This window comes from Electrophorus electricus, chromosome 15 (assembly GCF_013358815.1).
Source record: "Electrophorus electricus isolate fEleEle1 chromosome 15, fEleEle1.pri, whole genome shotgun sequence".
Classification (NCBI taxonomy): domain Eukaryota; kingdom Metazoa; phylum Chordata; class Actinopteri; order Gymnotiformes; family Gymnotidae; genus Electrophorus; species Electrophorus electricus.
The window spans coordinates 5796794-5820204 of record NC_049549.1 but is presented as its reverse complement, the minus strand read 5'-3'; the positions used below and the strand labels follow the sequence as shown (position 1 = coordinate 5820204).

Below are 23411 nucleotides of genomic sequence, written 5' to 3'. Positions count from 1 at the left end.
ATTATAAAGTATATTTTGGCATAAGCTGTCTTTAAATCATCAAAATACATATATAGTAGCGTTTGGCGCAAGATGTCTTTAAATCATCTAAATACATTCAATCATTACGTATTTAGCTTTGGGTGTTTAATTTTCGAATTAGAATGATCCCCACGTTAAGCGGATTTCTATGTTTATAACGAGATCAAATTTATTATCTCATTGCGTTGAATAAAAGTGCCTTTTTCCAGAAGAGCGCGGAGTTTTATGTTCCGCGATTCTCCAAGCTAGAATGCGCAAGTTTTTGAACTTAAATCAAGTAGTGTGATCGGGCTGCAGCGAAGGGAACTCGCTAGCTCAACGGTGAGTCTTAAAGAGGCATCGGTGGGAAGGAGAAAAAATTGAAAATGGTTTTAAGAATTTGGCGTTAAAACGGACAGAATGGGAATTCCTACAAACTTGTAACGCACATTTTTAGGTAAATCTCTCATCTCTTCCTTAGTATTTCCAATTAGTCGATGTGTTCAATATTCTGTTGAGAGAATTTGCATCGATCTCGAGTGCTCGGATTAAGGAGTTGCCCGGCTAATGGCAAACTATATAGCTGGCGAGCTAACTAACAAGTAAATGTTATACCACAGGACTGTAAACAAGTGTTAATTTGTTATTTAGTTTACAGTTAGTAATTCTCACTTTCAAGTGAAATATAGCTACTGCATTTACCTTAGGTCAGTTTGCTGTTATGTTGACTGAGTTGACTGGCTATCAAACTTAATATGTACATTCTAGATATGCTAACATAGCTAGCTAAGATAGCTAAAGAAGCGTAGGCCACATTTGAATGTCTAGACATTTAGCTATGTTAAGTTAGCTAGCTAGCTAATCATTTTTGCTCGTTAGCTAACGCTATCTTTCTGTATTTTCAAACTTAGTCGCTGAGGATGTGGTAGCTGTTAAGAATATATACTTTCCCATTCGGTAGCTAGCGGATGGGCACCCAGTGTGTTTTGATTCAGTCGTTTTAGCTAGCTAATTTTGATGTTTTTTTTAATCTCATCAATTAAAAAAGGAAATGTCAGCCAAATACACTGTTATTGGAACAAACTAACCAGCTAGCATTAGCTATCCAGCTAAACCAACAAGGCAGTTCACCGATACAGAAGTTAACCTTTCTATTAGAATTATTTAATAGTTAGCTAGCTAGCTAACATCTTCATTTAGTCAGGTTCTCGTCTTGCTTATTAGCTTACATGTCAATGCGTGTCGTTTAGGTTGTTTTTTGTGCTGTGCTGTAGCCTATAACTAATTACTAATTAAAGATCTAGTGGGGAACAGGATTGCTATCGTTACAATGCGTTGAGAAATTGTCTTTGAAAATACAGCAAGAGGGCCTTATGCTACTTGGCTACCTAGCTTTAGTTAGCTAGCCAAATAACGTGACGTTGGCTAGCTAGCCGTGCGAGCCTAGAGCTACCTACAAACCGGGAAATTGTCGATTTTTAGCTGACTGAAGTTTATTTTGGTATAAAAGGAGAAAAAGTGTAGCTAATATGGCAAGTAGTTCAAGAACATTAGTTCGGTGGTTTGTATGTAGTTGGTTTTATTAACCGATAAACCTTGCTTTTAAGCTTTAAAGAAAATTGTGTGAACGTGTTAGACTGCTGTCTTTTACTATATATAATTCATTTGATTTTTGTTTCTAATGCGCAATGTCGCTCAGTTCTATTAAGCGTTTTTATTAGGGATGTGTTAAGTCATTGTTTTGACCGATTTATCATTTCCTAATTACTACTGTATTCATTTAGAACCGTATTGCCTTTTCATTGTATGTTTGGAATGAAAAAGATAAGGATATGTTAAGTGAAAATAGTTAATCTCTATTTTAATTTCTGATATAATGTACTGGCCTGGCATAATTTGGCTTCCTTTCACCACAATATGCCCTTTTGATACTTTGTCATGTGTCAATTATCCACTCAAGAGCACTTAGTTCAGCGGTTATAAAAATACGTTCTCTTGACAGTTTCTAAGACTGTAATGCTGAATTCAGACTTCACAAATTCAGCCCTATTTTGGCATGATTATTTTTGTAGCTAAGAATTTCTAGCATGTGGACCAATTATGAGTGTCAGGAGCAAGCAACAGGTCTTGTAGTGTAGTGTGACATAATCCAAGAACAGTGACATGGTGTCTGGGACATGCCAACAAAAAGTCTAGCATCTTAGAATTTATTGAATTTTCTTGACAAGTCTGATAACCCCTACGACTTGTCCCTTGATATTGAGCAATAGGATGAGAGTGCTTTTTCTCACAAATGCAATGAAGAGAAAGAGGGATGCCACTGTTCTTGATTTCAGTTCTAGTGATTGTGAAATCACCTCATATTAAAACATTTGTTTGTATCTTCATTTATCAGAGTATTCATTCCCAAAACCTAACAGTTGTTTCCCCTTGGAGTCCTTCGATTTTCCTACACCAAATGTGTTACCAAGCTACAGCTATGTAATGTTCTTGACATGTTAACACAATGTTACCTCAGGTTATTTTTGAAGAATAGAAAACCCTGTCTTCCTCAGGAATGGCTCCACAATCATTTTTTTTTCTTTTAAATTTCTTCTCTAAACACAGAACTGCCAGTATCGCACACAGTGCTTTTATAGCCATAATTAACCATTTCTTCACCCTCTTTCTTGGCAGCCTACAAGCTTGCACAAGGACCTGAACGATTCTTGGTTGGCATCAAACTTTGCGTTGCCAGACCATGACAAAGCAAGGATATAGGCCACTATGATCATCTAATCTGGCATGGTGACCATCATGAAAGGCAAAAATAGAATGTATTCTGATCCTGACATAATACTGATGAGGGGTCCCATTTTCCATTGGCAAGAAGCAGTTTTGCAGTTTCAGGGTTAAACAGCAGGAGTGATCAACTGGAGCTTGTGGGTCTCCCTTGTTCCTCTGTGTGGATTCATATTCTAAGCAGCCTGTGAGGTCCAGGCACATTAAGTACTTGTTGTAGGGTAAGTGGTGCATTCTGAGGAGAAACATGCATCTGAAGCTTGATTAAAAACTAATTAATTGAAGTCTGAACAATAGCTAACTGAAATGGAGTCAAAAGGAGTGTGACGACCCAGAAATGTAGAATGATTAGTAGTGGCTTGAGCATCTTAAACAAGGATTTGGGCAGAGTAGTTGTTGTCTCACCACTGAATTTTGTAGGGAGTGCTTGTCCCTTTCCATATCATAAATGCAGCTGTTAACACAAGACCCATCAGCCAATGACCACCTTTATAACACAGTACTTAGAGAATCTAATGAGTTAATGCCCACTTTTGTTTCTGTTGTAATGTAGAAGCATCTGCAGCAGTGTGCAAATACATTTAAACAAAATGGACAAAACTGATTTTTTAAAAATCCATGGCTTTAGGCCTAGGCCTCAGCAGTGAAAAGCTTGTGTCCAGCAACCTCATATCTTTTTTCCATTGTCCAACCAGCCACTCACCCTGCCCAGGGAGTTATCCCTCTTCATACGACCTCGAGTCGCATCCAGAGCTGCAGAGAAATGTATTTTTAGCGCTGAAAGTCAAACACTAGATAACACTTCCTGTAGGAAGGCAGTCTCTGGTTTCATGTCCCTTAAGTCCTCCACCTCAAGTAAATTTCATTTAGATTGGAAGACCTAGATTGCCTTTGGTTTTTTTTTTTTTTTTTTTTTTTTTTAATATTAAACCCATTACTGTATCATTATGGTGTGATGGACATGATTTTCATAAGTCACTGTTAGATCAGATGTAGTAGTAGTTGTTTGTTAATTTATGTAAAGAAAAACGTATGCTTATAGGTACACAATTGAGATGTAAGGAGCCACTATTTTTCCTACAACTATGTTGAAAACCTGATCTATTGTGTTGTCTCCATAAAACGTTCCTTTGGTTTATATACACACACAGGCTCACAAACATGATTTGTGATTTCATCAACTGGTATTAAATTGGATCATGGTATCAATACATTTAATATTATTTTTGCCTTTGCCTGCTTGCCGTTAACAAAAAAACACCACAACATTAAAAGAATCAGATGAAGTTTCAAAGATGGTCAGTCATTTTAGACACAAGCAAAAAATATTCTTTAGGTGAAGGATTATGGAAAAAAAGAAGAAATAATTAATAATACAAACTCAGCATATGTGAAACTGTGTTAAGTTATGGTACATGTTAAAGGAAACACATTTATTCCAGGATAAGACTGGTTCTGCATCAATTTTAGAAATCCAAATTTCATTTTCAAGTTCAAGTTCAAAGAGGTTTTATTGTCATTTCAGCTATATACAAGTACACAACAAAAACGAGACTGTTCCTGCAGGACCATGATGCAACACAAAACAACAGTGCAACAGACAACATGCTACACAAGTTCAAACAGTCCAATATAGTGCAAAAATGTCATTAAATAAACAAAAATAAATACAGAACAGGACAAATACAAAATGAATAGACAGTGCAATTATTTAGTGCAGTACACAGTACTGGGAATATGTAAAGTGAGTTGTGCATAGGAGTCAGTGACATGCTACACTGAACATAGCAGTCACCTGTAGCAGCCAGAACAGTTTGGAGTACAGTGCTGGTTTAGTACAGTATTCTAGCAGCATTTTGATACAATGGTTATACAAGTTTGGCTCATTGTAGTGTTGAGATGTAGTAGTCATCATCATACGATGATCTTTCTAGTAATTCTTACAATATCTGTGTATCTATCTGTGTATCTAAATCTACAAACTTTCTGCAATGTTATTGAAAGATTAAAAGGAAGCTTTTCCTATTCACTCCCCCCTTGTTAGGGCTACATACTTGCTAGTTCTTTGTCCCTACAAAACAGACTTTTATGAAGAGTTAGGAGTCTACCTTGCTCCCCCAAATACCCCAGACTCCATTATAGCATTGATCAGTTAACAACTAAAAGTGTCTTGTAGGCTTTAGTTATATAATTTAGAGATAATCAGTTCAGTCACCCCAGCTCAGTGAATATTGGAGAATATTCAGCCCAGTGTCACATACCAAACAGCTAGGCTGCTAAGATGACCACAGGAAGACAGAACATGCCAGTAGTGCTATGTAAGTGTGGTGCTTCACATCAGTAAAACTTCCTGTTGTCTCGATGTTGGCGGTCAATTGCTTTTCCTGTCTAGGTGTTGTACGGTAACTAGCTACCATTTGCTATCTAGGACTTGAACAATAACTACCATTTACCTTCACAGCAGGATGTGAAATAATGGGAAAATGGATAATGGTTTCATTTTTAGAAATTCAAGAGATTGATGTATTGGGGCATCTTTTGTTATTTTAAGTGAGACAGTACACATTCCTTGTTATTCTTAACCAAGCGTGCCACATGGTACTGGCTGACTCTTTACAGTATTGTTGTATATGCTGATACGTGAAACTTGCCAGTTGGCAATTGATATATTTTCATAATTTCTTCTTCTAGTCAAAATATCTGAAGGAAACCTTGAATTTGAGTGTTCTTCTATGCCTTAACGTTATGAAAAATGCTCCTACTTGCAAGCTAATCTTACTGATAGAGTGCCAAAATATTATTCCACTTTGTACTTTGCAGTTGTACGTTATTGCAATGACTAATAATAAATGTTAAACATGAAGTCACTTGGAGCTCTTGTTAATGCACATTTCCACAATCCAGAGGTAGTACTCGTACAAAAAAAAAGACAATTATAATATGCTAGGTTTTCCACAAAGTTCTTGACTACACTGTCTGAAAAGTTGCTTATGTTAAAAAAAATGTGACTGATCTTGTATGGTAGCAGCTAGCTAATAAATATACCTGTTAGATTACTAATAGTAATCCTCATCATCAAAAGTAGAATATATTTTTTTTAGCTGACAACTGGAACAAACCTGCTAGTTTAAGAACAGTTACAGTAATCTGCATCACCATCAGCATCACAAACATCCCATGTTACGAGCTAGCATGTTACAACTATTTTTCTTGGACATGCCTTCTTTTTGGGATCTAAAAAAGATTTGCAAAATGCCTAAAATGTCCAGGATTTGGCTTTCCTTGCTTGTTGACATTTGCTTTCCATGGCCGCTATACATATATGTACACAGGTTTTGCATTGCTCTGACCATTCTTTATAGGTCCTGCCTTCTTGCATGCAATAATTAGTCAATTATGTACATGCCCTCCATGCAACCATTGATCTGTCTGCTTCTCAGAATGTATGTGTAGCTGCTTCAAAGAAGTGCATGGCCAGAGGGCATGCATGATTTTTACCTTCTATATGATCTTTTGTATGGAGCCTCAACAAGGTCTACAATGCCCAAACACAGGACTGATGGTGATGCTCTGGTGGATAGCTTGTATTTATGCAATATCTATTTTGTCCCTCTACAGCAAGCATGTGACAGCAAAATAATTTAACATAAATCACTTTCCTTACACTCATCCCCCACCACCTTTACTCTGAAATGACACTTTGGCTTGTAAGTCTAAGTTAAACAAATGTTTTAAAGGATCTGACAGAATTATAGATATTAAGTGGCCAGAGTGCCTTGTTAAGTAGACATCTGCCCTGTTTTTTTAAAAATAGTGTGTGTGTGTGTGTGTGTGTGTGTGTGTGTGTGTGTGTGTATAGGTGCATCCACTCTGGTTCCCATGCAGTCTGCCCAGTTTTGTATGTGTAACCTAACAGAACTATTTAGAAAGGAACTAAGGCCCTGGTCACACCTCACATTAACATGCGTCTTTGGTGATCTGATCTAGGGATCTGCCAAGACAAACAGCCGTTTGCACCTGTAAAATTTGAATGCACCTCGAATGATCTCGAATGATTGGCTTGCTTTTTCATTAAAGGAAATGCCGTACAGCTTTACTACGTCGCTCTTCCACTGCATTTGTTTTCAGTCGGAACTGTCCCGTGAATCCTTGCTCATGTTTCAGTATGGGCTATTACAAATTTTTTGATTGATCATTGAATCTTCAGTCCAAATGGTAATGAGGTATTTAGTTTCACTGGTGCACCAGCCATGAGTATTGTTTTTACCCACTAGCATAGCTTGCCAGGGCATTGACATGGTTAATGTGGCCGGTACTTCATTGTTGTCATGGATGCATCGAGATGCATGACCGTTCACTCTACAGATGTAGTGTGGCCAGATGTGTTCCAGACTACCTCTGAAAGTGGTTTGATGTTATTGCAATGCTTATTGTAAGACACACTGTATCCTATTTACAGTTGTACTTAGTGCTGGCTACTTATGATCTGATCACCCAGGATGCATGTTAATGCCAGGTTGTTAAAGAGCCTAAAATGTATCTCATCCAGTTATGCTGTCATGGATTCTTGGCCACAGAAGACCAAAGGAACACCTTGTGGGGCATTTTCAGTGAAGTATTTAGCATGCATGCTGGACTTTTGCGAGCAGTGTTTTTAAATTAATGTCAGTTGCTGAAGGGTTTTGGAGATGAATAGCATTTACTGCTTCAGGGCCATCCTGTGTCACCTTGGTTGTCAAAATCTTAACTTGCTGTCAGTTTACATTGAATGTGTTATGATGATTGGCAAATTATTCTTACAGTGTCCTTTTCAAGAGTAAGTGTTGATTTTGAAACTTTCTCCTTAATGCAGATGATCCGGAGACAGCTGTGTTTTCCTCTCAAAACTGGCTGCTGGCATACAAATCATTTAACTCAAGGAATGCCTGATGCAGTTCCACGGAATCATCAGGAGGAGGCGTTGAGGATGGAACGCACCAGCATGCTGTGTCTTGGGTCCAGTAGCTAGGATTGTGAGCATTTGTTTGTAAACATGCACCTTTGAAATTGGATTTCAAGAAGGATGCAAAATCTGGGGAAGCCTTTGGAGTCTTCATTTTGAACCTAATGATCCCTTTCAAAAGCCTGGTATTTACAACACGCATTTCTGCTTGGTAAAAATCACACGTGGAGACAACTCTTTATACGTTCTGCGGACCCCTTACTCTGTACTGTCCTATCCTCCAACCCACCTCCCCCTCCTGTACCCCTGTTGATCGACGTTTTAGTGATTCTGGTTTTTATGGCAGCGGAGTAACCGTGGAGAGGCCGGGGTATCACAAGCTTATGGATTTTGATAAGAGAGGAGGAGGAGGAGGAGGAGGGAAAGGGGAGGTGGAGGAAGGCAAGAGGATGTCCAAGACTGGCGGGAACAGGACAGCTCATGGGGGCCGCAGCTCGGGCACCAATTCGGGGGTTCTCATGGTTGGCCCCAACTTCCGGGTGGGGAAGAAGATCGGCTGTGGTAATTTTGGGGAGCTTCGGCTTGGGAAGAACCTCTATACTAATGAATATGTGGCCATAAAACTGGTAAGCATATGTAACATTCTGTTTTGGCCTATTTGGTATCCCTTATTTCCAACCAATAGTTTATTTGATTTTGTGCTTCCTTGTTGGTTTTAGCTTGAGCATTAATTTATGGTTGGTATCCTTTAGAACTTTTTATTTGTATGGAGGAAGTGATTCAAATGAAAACTTGAGTGAAAAGTACCACCTTCAGGAGAATAACAGTTTTAAGGTAACAGCATTGTCTGTTGAAATTAATCCAAGACTGTAGAACCAGCCCTTTTGCTGTTGGAAGTGGAGGGCATGTTTCAAAAGCAGTCCAGTAATTTTCTACTATCGAAACGGATTTACTGGTGAATTTCCTCACACAAATTGAGCACAAAGTGATCGCCTATCCACACAGCCTTGACAACTAGTGGCAGGTTGATCATGCAGCTGAAGGGTATGCTATATAAAATGCATTCACTATTTGGGTATGGTAAAGTATTTCTTCCATAAATGACCAACCACATCAATACTAAAAAAAAAAAAAAAAAAAAAAAAAAAAAAAAGGGGGGGGGGGGGGGCAAGGTGCTCCTCCTTGACATTCGTCCATGGCATTATAGTTTTATAGGAGGTGTTGTGCTTGAGTTTTTATATATATATATATATATATATATATATATATATATATATATAAATAAATATCTTATGTGGTTGTGGTTTTTGTTTTTTGTTTTTTTTGTTTTTTTTGGAGCACAAAGACGATGTTTAATTCTTGGAGTGTGTTTACTCTATTATAATATTTTTGTTTAAATTGCCTCAGTTTGTAGAGACATGTTTGGTGTTTGGATGTTGCAAATGTCATAAAAGAGCATCATAAATTCAGTAAAGAAATATCCCTTCATGTCTTTGACATTTGAAATGATTTATAAAGTTAATTAGATTTATTATTAAATATTGATCATAACAAAAATAGTTGTTTCCCATGGAAGAGAAACAACCAATCTGGCATTTGGCATTGTAAATAAGTTTATTTTAGCCCTCCTTTATGTAAAGGTGGGTCAAGGTCCAGGCAGACTTAATGGTTGGAATACAGTATTTTCATATTTTAAACATGGTCAGTTTTGTTATGGTGAACTGTAACTGTTTCTTGTATTCACCCATCTCATAAAACACATTTAAATAGAGCTTTAGAAGTCTTGTTCTGTTTGTGCATGGCATAGACTTCTGAGGTGGGTAATTCACCCTTCTGTGTGTTTTGACACACTTTTGGCTCTTGGAAGCCTCAAGGTTTTGTTAGTCAGCCTTTTCCCTTGTGGAGATTTAGAACATCCTGTGCTCTTTGTACTTTGTTTGTTTGTTTGTGTGGAGTGTGTGTGTGTGTGTGTGTTTGTGTGTGTGTGTGTGTGTGTGTGTGTGTGTGTGGTTTTTCTGTTCTGCCCTCTGTTCCACAACCCTTCGTCTTGGCATGCTCATAGAGAGCTGCTCCTGGTGTCAGTGATGACTCAGTCTGTCAGGATCCTGTCCTTTACATTCGCACACATGCGCATGCACCATGAGGACCCTCTACTGCATGCACAAACACAATTGGCCATGCAAACATGGATGTGGCCCATGAGCATCCTGTACTGTACATGTACACGCACATCCAAAGAACTGCATAGCAGTGAGAATGCAGTGTGTTTCTAAAAAATTGCACATGAATGCATATGGAACATGGATCCCAAAATATATATAGAAAGATTGAATAAATGCCAATACACAACTAACTGGGTTTTTTCATAGCACTGTAACTCTAAGGTAGGTTAAATCAAAAATGAAATGGAAGTCAAATTGACATTTGTTGTATTTGTTTATTAAACTGTTTAAGCAATAAAACAAATGCAATGTATATTAAGCAATGAAACAAGCTTCTATGTTTTGTGTTTTCAATGTTCTTCTCCCACCCCTGAACCCCACCCACAACAGGAGCTAATCAAATCCAGGGCACCCCAACTTCATCTTGAGTACCGGTTCTACAAACAATTGGGAAATTCGGGTAAGTTATGATTTGTGTTTATGTAATCTGCAGTTCATTATTTCTCTCTCGCTCTCTCTGTATGTGTCTGTTTATAGTTGTTTATTAAAAAATTATGTATTATACATACACAACAATTATTACTGGCTAATTGATGATCTGAGTTGGTGTAATGTAAAAGTTTGGTGTCCTTCTTTATTTTGTACCAATTTGGGTTTGGCCTGTCCATATCCTCGGTTCAGGGTTTAGCTGCTTTAGCTAAATTGCAGTTCTGTTCCCATACATGTTCTGATAAAGCTTTGATAAGGCTAGTGAGATTTTTTTTAAAATCTAAGGCGGAAGTGTGTCGGTTTTTATGTTTTCTTTGTTTTTTCTGTTCAGTTGTTGTCAATCCCCACCTGCAAACTAGGTTTTTCACATCTCACAATAATGCTACCAGCCTGGGAGGGTGAGGCTAATTCATGTTTCCTCTGAGACTCTCAAAACCAGCTTACATAACATCAAGACAGCTAAACCTCTTTCAAAGCCCAGATTGCTCCCCTGCCCGGTTCTGTAAACGACGCTTAACAGACGTCCGTGATTGGTTAGTGCCAGGGAGTTGGTGGCAGGGAGAGGGCAAATGGTCCATCCTTCCCACCCAGAGAACAATGCCGATTTTGCTTTCTCTGCCCTCAGGCCATGGCTGGTTGTGACTGGATCAGAGTTTGAGCTTGTAATCTCCTGACAATGGAACAAAACCTTAGCTGTAGCACTTGAGATTATGGGAGGTGTTTGAGAAGCCAGCAGTAAAACAACTTGAGCAATAAGATGCAATGAGCACTTTCCTCTGCTAGACATGTAGCCTTTAAAATGAAATTTGAACAGAGTTAACCTGAGTTCTCCACAGGTGATTATTACTAAAACCCCACAAGCCTAATAAATCATGTATATCTATGCATTTATCAGATCATTTAACCATACTGCTAGGACAAAGAGGTGTAGGGACTGGATTTGTCAGCATTTAAACCACACACACATTTTAATATGTTGTAAAAAATATTTCTAAGGGCCAGACAATTTATTGTCATCTTAAACTGATGTGTAAACATGTGAAGCAGTCTACTACTTAAAAAAAACAAAATAAAAAACCCAAATTGCATAACTTTAGTGCATAAAAGCTGTAGAGCGGCACTGTACGAAGGAAGCACTCATGACCAGATGTCTGCCGACTGCCCCTCAGCCAGTTCTGTGTTGTTTCTCTGTGCTTTTTATAGCCACCTCAGAATGGGGGGGGGCACGTGCTGGCGGCACGCTTTCCACGTCCCCCCATGCCTCTCCCAGACGCCCTGCCGCCTAGGCTCACTCCGCAGGGAACAGGATGGGCACTGCCGAGCAGGGCCTCCGCACTCACTTCCTGCCCTGCTGTGCATATTTTATTGCAGCTTGTGCTCTGTTCTGCTTTCTCTGTATGTGTGTGCTGCATGGTAATGTGTTTTAAAGTGGCCAAAAGCTAGGAAACCAGCTCAGATGGTGATGCCAAAAATATTTGTGCCAAGTTTTGGTACTGATGCTTAGTCATTTATGGATAATGCATTACAGTATATAGACGTTACCTTTGATGTGTTGCTCTGTAATAGCATTGGCAACAACTGATGTGGGCAGCAGATCAGGGACTGTTGTATGCCGTAATGCTGAGTAAGGTTTAGGGTTGTTTAGAGAATTGAATTTTAGTACTAAACTTAATAATATATTAGAGATGCCCATACTTTTTTGGTCTAGAATCCACTGGGTTCAGTGCACAACTCATGATAACCTACTAGTCAAAAAATAAAGCAAATGAACCTTTTAACAAATTCAAAACTAGTTGCTTGGTTAATGTTTACACAGATTGCCTTTAATAAAGTTTAGTAGCCTAAACTTTAGTATTGGCCTACAGACTGGCCTACAAACTAACCCATAGCTTTTGAAAATTGACTGTTGAGCAATTCAGTGTTAACTAGTTTTAAAACTTTTTTTTCTGTCTGGGTTCACTTTTGTTGAGTTGCCATTGTTGTGAGTTTTTGTGCATTGTTCAGAAATGCCTCCATGGTTTTTCTTTTTTTCTTTTGGCTGGCAACATGGGACATTAAACAAATGCATCATTTTTATGTTGAGTTGGGGGGGGATACGTTTTTGGTTTCCTTATACTGGATCTCTCACTTGCCTCGTAAAGGAGTTCACAGTGTACAACTAAGAATACAAATGCTACTGTAACCTTCCACTGATACAGGGGTACACTGAAATAAGTCCAAGGAGAGTTCCTTTCTGAGTTCTCCAGAGCTTAACCCTGTCCTCGTAGCCTCTCCTATTCCTGCAGGGGGTGCATGTCACTAGACGAGTCATTTCCGGACCTAGACCCTGACCTACTACTACTAGCACTACTACTATTATTAACTGAATTAGCTAGATGACTTAGTTTCTTTAAGGAAACTCAATATCAGTTTGCACTCAATATTTCATTGCACTGCTTTGTTATGGATGCAAAAGCAGCATATGGGAGGCTGTTTGGTAACTATGGTAGCATAAGTAGGGAAAGTCCTGAGCAGCATGACAGTGGCCATGTTTTATGTTCATCATGTTGATCTTTCTTCTGGAAGAAGTGGAAACTCAACATTTGAATGTAATGCAGCCCATTTTTAGATTATTTAGTTACCTGAGCTCATGTGAATGCCATGATTTTTTATTATTGTGTATTCCTGATATATTAATACTGAAGTGAATTAGTTGTTGTTTTATAATGAACATCAAAGACCATGAATCAAAATTGCAGTTAATTGTGTATTCCTGCTGTATACATAGTCATAAGCATTGTTTTGGTGATTTTGTTATGAATGCGTGTGTGTGTGTGTGTAACAGAGGGCGTTCCCCAGGTGTACTATTTTGGCCCTTGTGGCAAATATAACGCTATGGTGCTGGAACTGCTGGGGCCCAGTTTAGAGGACCTGTTCGACTTGTGTGACCGCACCTTCTCCCTCAAGACCGTCCTCATGATTGCCATCCAGCTGGTGAGGCAGCACTCTTAACGGAATAAGTAAAGTGTGGCATGTTGGCATGATGACGGGCAAAGCTCAATTCTTGTTGGCTCTTTTTTTTTTTTTTTTTAAAGATGAGCATGAAAATTTCTCCTTGTGCATTCAGAGTAGAATGTTGTTTCACTGCTGAGCTCTGCACCTCTTCCTCCCCCTACCGTAGATCACACGGATGGAATACGTACACACCAGGAGTCTAATTTACAGGGACGTCAAGCCAGAGAACTTTCTTGTGGGACGGCCGGGCAGCAAGAGGCAACACACCATCCACATCATCGACTTTGGCTTGGCCAAGGAGTACATCGATCCCGAGACCAAAAAACACATCCCATACCGGGAACACAAGAGCCTGACGGGCACGGCCCGCTACATGAGCATCAACACGCACCTGGGGAAAGGTGCAGCACGCCACCTGCTTAGTGTTTTAGTCTAGAGCTTACAGAATTCTTTATCAAACAAAACAAAGCCATAGCCCTTTAATGAATTTAACAGTTTGCATGAAAGCATACAGTCTTCATTTTTGACTTTCTTCTGTCCTACAGAACAGAGCAGGCGGGATGATTTGGAGGCGCTGGGTCACATGTTCATGTATTTCTTACGAGGCAGTCTGCCTTGGCAAGGCCTCAAGGTAGGGGAAAGTGCTGCCCAATATATAATTATTGTATTACTGGCATTTAAAATCCTGATTGCACACAAGTTTGCTAAGTGCAAATGAGTTTTCCAACAATCCTATTTTTGTTTTGGCTTATTGTATACCAGACCATTCAAATGATTGCTGTAATCTAGCTGCTAGCACACCTGTACCAGCTATTCAGTGTTCTGACTGGCTTGGTTCAAGAGTACTAGGAAGCAGAATGGAGCAAAACCATTGACTGGTGGGTCCTGAGGATTGGGCCACAGTGCATGATGCTGAGTACTGCCACCATATAATATATACTATGCATACTACTAATATACTACACAATGATAAATGAAAAGTGGTAGTATGTCCATGAGCCATATAAGATGCCATAAATGTTTCTTTAAGTAAAAGGGGGTAACCACATTTAGAAGTCTATACTCCTGGAGTAACATGGAGATAAAAATGGGGGGGGGGGGGGGGGGGGGGGGGGGGGGGGGGGCATGAACATGCATACTGCCTCAGTCCACGCAAAGGACCCAGAGCAAGTTTTCTAACAGCCAGAAATGGTAGCATTAAATATATAAATGCCTGGGACAGTATTTCTCCCATCCTCTCTTGAAGGTCAATTGAGAGCACACTGCTAAATCCCACCACCTGAACGTTACATTTCCATTAAAGTGTGTACAATGGACTCAACAGATTTTCCTAAGATTCTTAACGCACAGTCTTGTAGGTAAAACATACATTTAAACGTTCACATAAAATGGGTCCAATATTGAAAGTCCAGGTTCACTTTTACATTTCACTGAAGGGTGGGCCATAAATGCAATATGCATATATGCACCTGTCTGTACATATACTCAACAGTGAATTGCAACCTGAGAAAACGTTCAGAATTTAAAATAACAGTGCCACACAGACTCAACTTCCCATTTCTCTTAGGTTGACAAATAGCAGGGCAAGAGGAATATTGAACAGAAAAGTGCTGTTACATTTTCTGTCAGGGCTGATGGAAAGAAGCACAGTTCACACAAGTGTCCTCTTGATGCTCTGCTGTCATCACAGGAAACATTTCAGCTTAAACCTTCAATTAAACCCTCAGTTTCTTCAGAAGTCTGTTGAATGCTAAAAAGCATTTTAGTATTGTGAGTACACCTAAATACTTTACAAATATGCTAAAATTAAAAATATGATGTTGACTACTGGTGTCAACTGCTGTAACCCCTTTAAAACATTTAAGACAAGCTCCAGAGTGCATGCTGAAATGAAAACACCATATGTAACCTGTTCTTAAGCATTTGGGGGGAAAACTTCAGGGCAAACAAGGAACGAGATGATTTGATAAGGGTTTCAGTTAGTGGCTACTTTGAGAGTTCTCTTATCTTCTCTTATATCACAGCGATAGCTTCTCTATCTAATGTTGCAGACATTGGTAAATAACCACAGGAGGCATGGCTGACCCATTTAAAAGAGCTCAGAAAAAACATTCCGAATGGTTTGTTGTTTTGCAGGCTTTTAAAACATTTACGCAGAAACAGTTTCAGTGGCCTATCGAGAAGTCAGCGTAAAAGTTAACAATGGTGCCTGGCTATCTGTTTCATGTTGGGACACATCTACTGCCTTCCTCTCTCTTACTCACCATCTTTCACTCTGTATTTAAATTATTATTTTTTTTAATCTAGGCTGACACACTAAAGGAGCGCTATCAGAAAATAGGAGACACAAAAAGAGCAACTCCAATTGAAGTGCTCTGTGAGAGCTTTCCAGGTTTGTGTTGGTTCTAGCATCAGCAACCAAAGACAAGATGCTAATGAGGCAAAAAATGAATAACTTCTAATGGTTGCATAATTAGCATGAACATATGATCTTATTTACTCTGACTCTACCCTACAGAAGAGATGGCCACCTACTTGCGTTATGTGAGGAGGCTGGACTTCTTTGAAAAACCAGATTATGACTACTTGCGCAAACTCTTCACAGACCTCTTTGACAGGAATGGCTACGTCTTCGACTATGAGTATGACTGGGTTGGCAAGCCTCTGGTACGTTCCTATAGGAGCCTGTCTGATGCAACAAAAAATAAAGATTTACCATTTGCAAAGAAGGTCCTTTGTAGTGAGTCACTAGTGAAATTTGTTTATGGCTTTTCCTGCTACGTGCTGCGTTCAGCCGACCCCGATAGGACCCATTCCCACAGATACTCCACTGCAGCCCAGCAGCAGAGAAAAAGCACAGCAGCAGACCAAAAACCAGGTAAACACACACACTCACACCTGACCTGATTGTTAAACACACCACACTTGATTGTTACAGCAAACTCATTCATTACCATAGATGTGCAAATAGCACGCATATATGTGTAGATTATGTGAAACGGGCCTGGCCGCTACATGGTTTCTTAGGGCGTTTTCACACTAGAGCTCGTTTCCGGACCCAGGTCTGCTTGTTCTGCCAGTTCGGTACATGTAGTCAAGTGTTAAAGCTGTTTTTGAGCCCAGAAAGTGTCCAGAGTACCGATCTCTGGTACTTCTGAAATCGGAGGTCTGGGGTTCCCTTCTAGCGAGCTCTGGAGCGGTCCACAGCAGGTGTAGAAGCTGTCTGCTCCCTGCACTCCATGTGTGGCTGTGTGATTTAGTTCATTTTGTAACGCGACTACTTTGACTTTTCACGTTACATCCCTTTTCACATTCACGAGTAAATAATGCTCATTATAAGCTTTTTAAATCCATTTTTCTCAGGTACCTACAATTTTTTGCACATCATTGTAAGTATATTTTACAGAAAAAAATGTCTTATTCGGGAACAGCTCCTTGTTTGCAGGTATTTCTGTATGGTAACATCCCATGCATCATAAAAGCTCTGATCCTTACCACCTGAGTATTTGTATCAAAGCAAAATAATAAACCTTCATCCATTTTTTTCCCCCCCTACCATTTTGCAAACCTATGTGCAGAAAAGTGATGTATGGAATTGTACAATCGATCCATGGTTTTTTTTTTGTGTGTGTGTGTGTGTGTGTGTGAGTGTGTGAAGCAAACCAGTGATAACTAGCCCCTCCCTCAGAGCCTAGAATCAATCCTGGGTACAGACGCAAGTATTTGGGACAAGTGTGAAAAGGCCCTTAAAAGTAATAGACATATCAGATGGAGCTTCAGTAATTCCTGATTTAGCCATATGCATCTACATCTCAACATGTATACTGCTTATGGCACCATCTCTCAGACTCTTTTGGTGCCTTTCCGCATTGCCATGAGCAAAAGAGCAGGCTGCCCCCTGCTGGGCAATTCTGGTAGTACTGGGTTACAGGAGGAGTCTGCTTTAATGGACCTTGTACAGCGACTGACCTATAGCATAAAGTTCACCTCTGTAATGGAAACAGTATTTTTTTTTTTTTAGTAGATGGATTCCATTGATGACCTTTCCATATGGCTGTAGCCATATTTACTTAAGCAAAATGCTGCTTTTATGAAGACATGACTAATTTAAAATGCATAGTTATGATTCCATGGAGGTAGGTTGTACTGTACTGTGCATATGTGCGTACTTTGATGGAAGAAGTTAACCTGAACATTCATGGATACAGAGCCACTGTCTTGTGTAGCTATGTGTCTTAAAAGTGCTTTATTTTTCATTTCCTTGTTATAAGTTAAGGAGGCAACCCTGTGATGCTTTGGAGGTTGCTGATGCTGAAACTTGGGACTATTTAGTTGCACCACTTGCATTTAGGTCTTGGAAATGGAGCAGTGACTCCTGTAGCCAGTTTAATAATTATTCCAAACATTATTCGTCATAAGGTTAGATTGAACTTTGGCATGACACAAATAGGTGTGCTTAAGATAAGATAAATATGGGGATAAGGTTTTGGTTCTTTTTTGGCATGGTATTTGAGTGGATGTGAGACCATGGGTGCATGCATGTGTGTTGAGAATCTGCAGAGGTTTTCCATCTAAATCATATGAGGCCCACCTCATCTCTGCATGCCATGTGCTTATTCTCTCTCTCTCTCTCTCTCTCTCTCTCTTTCCTTACGTGCACGCACACTTTCCTCACCTCTTTCCTCTGTTAGCTAGAGTGGTCTGCTTCTGCATGGGAAGTATTCCTCTTTAAAACTTTCTGTTGTTTTTCTTTTTGTTTGTTTGTTTCCTTTTCACTCCCACCTTCCTCCAACTCCACTTCTTGTGACCTTGCCATCCCCCCTCCCCATTGCTTTCACACCAGTCGCCAGAACCCAAAGGAAGTGAATCCCAGCCAACTCCTGTGACCAACAGGGAGCTTCTGGGGTCGCACCTCACAGCTGATAGGCTGGGGGGCTCAGTCCAGGTACTGGGTGTGTGCGCTGTGTTGCTTGGGTTTGATGTCTCTCTGTGGCTCACATGCAAACACCCACAATTTTTCTCTTTCTTGTCTTTCCCACACACTCTACCTCTTACAGACTCTTATACTTCTCTCTGTCTCCCTCAAATGTATCCTGTCTCTTGCTCTACCTCACACACACACACTCTAAATACAATCACAGCAGTCACAATTGTTTCACTTTTTTTTACCATTTCGCTTACAAAAACCCAAATTGTCTCTCTGTACCTCTCACAAAGACAAGCACACTCTCTAAAACACATGCGGGCACACACCCACTCTCTCCTTCCACTTCAAATGGGTTTTTTCTCTTCCTTGTGCTTCAGAAATCTGTTTATTTTTCCTACTATGTACTGTGTTTCCCCTCTCCAACTTTGTATACCTCGCTCACTGCATGCTTCCTAATGCTAAGCGAATATGAAGGAGCATCTGGTGTCTTCACTGCAAATCTTGGTGCTTCAAAAAGACATGGAAACGTAACTCCTGTAAGAGTTGGCTGCTTGGAATTAAACATTTTCTACAGGGTACAAATTTATTATTTTAACAAAATTTGTTGTTATGGGATTCTAAAAAAGAGACAAAATACATTGTGTGCACAATTATTAGGCAAGTTGTATTTATGAGGATTCATTTTATTATTGAACAACTAGTTCCCTCAGTCAATCCAAAAGGTTAATAAACCTCAAATCTGAATATTTAAGAAATAAAAGTCAGGTTTTGGCTTTCTTAGGAGAATATTTGTGTGCATAATTATTGGGCAATTATGAGTATGCAGAATTATGCAACTAAATGAAATTTTCTTATCTCACTTGTTTTTCAACAACTCAAAACTTAGAAATAAACATCTGACATTAAAAAAAAAAGAAATCCGTGACCAATATAGCCACCCTTCTTTTCAATAACAGTCATAAGCCTTCCATTCATGGAGAATGTCAGTTTCTTAATCTGTTGATGATAAACTTTTTGTGCAGCAGCAACCACAGCCTCCCAGACACTGTTCAGAGAGCTGCACTGCTTTCCTTCCCATAAATCTCCTGTTTAAGAAGGGCCTACAAGTTCTCAATAGGGTTTAGGTCAGGTGAGGAAGGGGGCCATGTCATTATCCTTTCATCTTTTAAGGCCTTTATTGGCTAGCCATGCAGTTGAGTACTTCAGTACATGCAATAACAATGTACAAGCATTGTCCTGCATAAAAATCATGGCCTTCTTAAAAGATGCAGACTTTTTCCTGTACCACTGCTTGAAGAAAGTCTTCTAAAACCTGTGGTAGTTGATTTTTGAGTCCCTCTTCAACACAAAAAGGTCCAACTAGCTCATCTTTAATACCAAGCCATGGTAGTACCCCACCTCCACCTTGCTGGCGTCTGAGTAGAAGTGGAGCTCTGTGCCCGTTACTGATTCAGCCCACGGGCCCATCCATCTGGTCTGTCAAGAGTCACTCTTGTCTCATAAGTCTTCAGATATTTCTTGGCCTATCTTGACGTTTCACCTTATGTGTCTTGTTCAGTGGTGGTCAGCTTTCAGATTTCCTTATCTTGGCCATGTCTGAGTATGGAACACATTGTACTTCTGGGCACTCCAGGTAGGTTGCAGTTATAGAATATGACAGCACTGGAGGAGGTTCCTGGTCATTTCACATTTGATTCTTATCAAATCTTTGGCAGCTAATTTGCATCTTTTCTCAACAGGTTTCTTGCGACCCTGTTGACTATTTGCAAAATGATTGATGGTTCTGTGATCATTCCCCAATATCTTAGCAGTTTAAGAGTGCTGTGTCCCTCTGAAAGACTGCAATTTTTTTACTTTTCAGAGTCAGTTAAAAAAAATTTTTTTTTGGGCCCATTTTGACTGACTGAAAAAATCTGCCTAATCATTATGCACACCTTGATATAGACTGTTGATCCCCTCATTACACAAATACACATCACCTGATGTGCTTAAATCCAAAAAGCATTCAAGTTTATATTGCTTGGAGTTAGAAAATATGCATAAAAGTGATATGGTCAAAAACTCTCTTGCCTAACACAGTGTATATTGCTCATATCTGTATTTTAACTGGGTCCAGTTTCTGAGTCAAGATCACTGTAGTGTTATGTTCATCTTAAATGTGAGAGTGTTCAGTATGATACTTGCTCTACCATTTAACAATGATTTTTGTGTTATGATGCTTTAGAGAATCTTTTCCCTGTTTAGTAACAGTCCAGTTTTCTGTTTAGAGTTTCTGGTTTACTCTGGTTTGTATCTTAGTATTAGATTATTGATTCCCTTTTTAAAAATCCGTGCCCTGAATGGCTAATCAATATCAACAGTACGTGTGTGTCTGCAGAGCCCTTCAGTCAGTTGTCCTTTCCTCTCCTGGTTTTTTTTCTCCAGGTAATGAGTTCGACCAATGGCGAGGTGAACACAGATGACCCCACAGCGGGACATTCAAACGCGCCCATCACTGCCCCTGCTGAGGTGGAAGTCGCTGACGATACAAAGTAAGCACTTGCTCGTAATCCAGCTCTCATTCAGAATGTTACGATTATCTGAACCAGAGCGTGAGGGTCTGTGTGGGTGCCAGAATTTTATGATTATGCGTGTTCTGTGGCTCCTTTGGGGAAGTCAAAGCTCATTCTCACAACTGATTCATTTATACAGCAATAGGAATGGCACACAGGAGGAGCTTCAGTGCTGTCAATTAAATTCATATACTTGAGCAGCGAATTTAGACATTGGGACTTTTGCAGAATTGACAGCAGTGGTGGTGGTGGTTTTTTTTTTGTTTTTTTTTCCTCCTTTAACTGGATTTGAAAATAAATTGCTGTTCATCCCTCAAGCTAATGGAAAAAATGAAAGTAAGCTTGAACACAGGCAGTTTTAGTTAAAGGCTAAGCAAATCTGACTTGAAACAGACATGCAATTTGACTTGTTGCTGATGAAGATGACATACAATAAGATAGTTAGCTAGTGGTTTTTTATTTATATATATTATCCATACACTGTCAGTAGGTGTTTTTAGAAGGTAGGTGGTATATGTTAAATATCAAATATCATATACAAGGTATACATCTCCATGTGTTTTTTTTTTAGTTTGTATAAATTAGTGCTTTGAGTTGACCTTTTCTTGCTGTTTTTTTAGTTAAATACATTTCTCAGACATTTCCTCCCACAATGTAACATTTATTTCTTAAACTCCAGAAATTTCACTTTTAGCACATATTTACTAGAAATTGTGTAGTAACACCAATAGTTCAAGTTTACATTTTAAAAGTGTGTAATTTGCTGTTTATTATCCTTTAATGAAAACAAATATGGGAGAGGATGGAAGACTGCTTTGTCATCACTTTTTGCTATTTTCTTAATTTAAGGTGCTGTTGCTTTTTCAAGAGGAGGAAGAGGAAAGCCCTACAGCGACACAAGTGAAGAGATGCAGGCCAGAGGCTCATCAAGACATTTTTCTCTCACTGGTGTGATCTAAACTAGAAAAATAAAGAAAGGAGGGAGGGGATAAAGAACTGGAGCAGGAGTGCGGCGCGCTCCTCTTCATCTGTGTGTACACACGAGCGCGTGCGTGTGTGTGTGTGTGTGTGGGGGGGGGGGGGGGGGTTGTGTGCGTTTGTGCTCCAAACATCCTGCACTGCAGAACAGACACTCACTGCCTCACCTGTGGCACCGGAAAGGACCCACTGCTGCCTCTAGACCACCACCGTCTTTTTAAGGAAACAGTTTAGAGGAGTTAAGTATATTTGTATGAGGTGTAAGACACAAGAAGGGACTAATATAAGAACTGAACGTGATGTGCTTCAGGGTCTGAATGGAGATGGACAATTTAAACTTGTATTTTAGATCACATGGAAGAAATTTGTTGAAAGAGAAAAAAAAAAGTTTAAACACCACCCACAAATTCTGGATGAGTAAGATGTGTTCCATGGCATTTTATTTCATGGGATCAAAGTAGGAAATGGGAGAGTGGAGACTGCTGACTGTCATGCATTGAGTTTGGAATAGGAATTTGAGAAATGTCAAGTATGCCAGGAACAATCTACTTGTGTAAATGGTCTGTCCTTTTCTTTTTATAATTTAAGATGACATTGTTTGAGAGCTGCTCTCCCTGAGTTGGACAATTTTAGATTTGTTTGCTTTTTTAATTGCTATTTTGTTTCCTGTCCCCCCCCCCCCGTCCATTTTTGAGGATGGTGTAGCACAGTGGCTGGTCTCAGGTACTGTGGAAGACTGGGAGATGTGCATAAAATCTCTCTTCTTTTGACTTGCACTTTTGAGAGTAAAGGAAAAAAGAAATCGGGCATTTACATTTCTGGGCGCTGCAGAAAGCTAAACTTGATATGGGATCATTTCTCCAGCAGGCTGGTCTCTCCTATAGAGACAAATGTAAAGCATTTGGGGGTAGGGTGGAATGTCTTGTGCTTTTTATTTTTCCACAGTAGATTTAAGTTACCTGGGAACTATAGTTTGTGCCTTTCTGAGTAAACCGTTTAACACTAATGTGTCACTCTGAGATGCTTACCCAGTTCAGGTGCCCTCAGCCCTTACTCAATTTTCTTTGTTCGGTTTCCACTGTGCAGTCCAGGGTCAGCCAGACGGAGCAAGTTGCCATTGACTTTATTTTACTGTTGTAAATGGCATAGTTAGCTTCAAAGGAATGACTATATGGGTTTATAACCAGTAACAAAGGTTGCCTATCAGAGAGAGGATGTATGACGATTTACATACCTATTAAATGTTGCTTTTTTTTCCTTCTATGCCTCCATATGGTGTTACCTTGTGTCTCCTACACCGTTCAGTGGCCTGGGTGGGCCTGCCAGGTGAAGCAAACATTTGTTTCAGAATTGGTCCATGGCAGTTGGCTAGTTGGTAAAAGTGCGTATTTTAGTAATAGGCATTAAAAGTACAATCTAAACACTAATCTGAAAACGCTGATGTTTTTGTGCAGTGTGTAAAGACTGCACACACTAACTTTTTCGAATAGCTTGTAAAGGAGAAATAAGTTTAGTTTAGCTAAATGAGCTGTAGGGGAGCAAAGTAAACAGGTAAAGGAGAAGTAAGTAGTTATTCTTCTTGACAT

At 39.5% G+C, this 23411-nt stretch overlaps 1 protein-coding gene across 4 annotated transcripts; it reads left to right on the top strand.

Annotated features, from left to right (window-relative positions):
* Positions 1–331: 331 nt before the first annotated feature.
* Positions 332–23085, top strand: csnk1g2a (casein kinase 1, gamma 2a). 4 transcript variants are annotated; one of them, XM_027027219.2, is made up of 12 exons: positions 332–457; positions 7634–8349; positions 10276–10345; positions 13199–13347; positions 13535–13769; positions 13914–13999; positions 15676–15760; positions 15887–16035; positions 16163–16246; positions 18212–18313; positions 20720–20826; positions 21697–23085. In XM_027027219.2, exons 2-12 carry the CDS (start codon positions 8107–8109, stop codon positions 21749–21751), a joined length of 1365 nt encoding a protein of 454 aa, XP_026883020.2. In that variant the 5' UTR covers positions 332–457; positions 7634–8106; the 3' UTR covers positions 21752–23085. The 4 variants fall into 4 exon arrangements, with proteins under 4 accessions (XP_026883020.2, XP_026883029.2, XP_026883043.2 ...); XM_027027228.2 differs by having other exon boundaries at positions 15890–16035; positions 21697–22831; XM_027027242.2 differs by lacking the exon at positions 18212–18313 and having other exon boundaries at positions 15890–16035; positions 21697–23082.
* Positions 23086–23411: the final 326 nt, after the last annotated feature.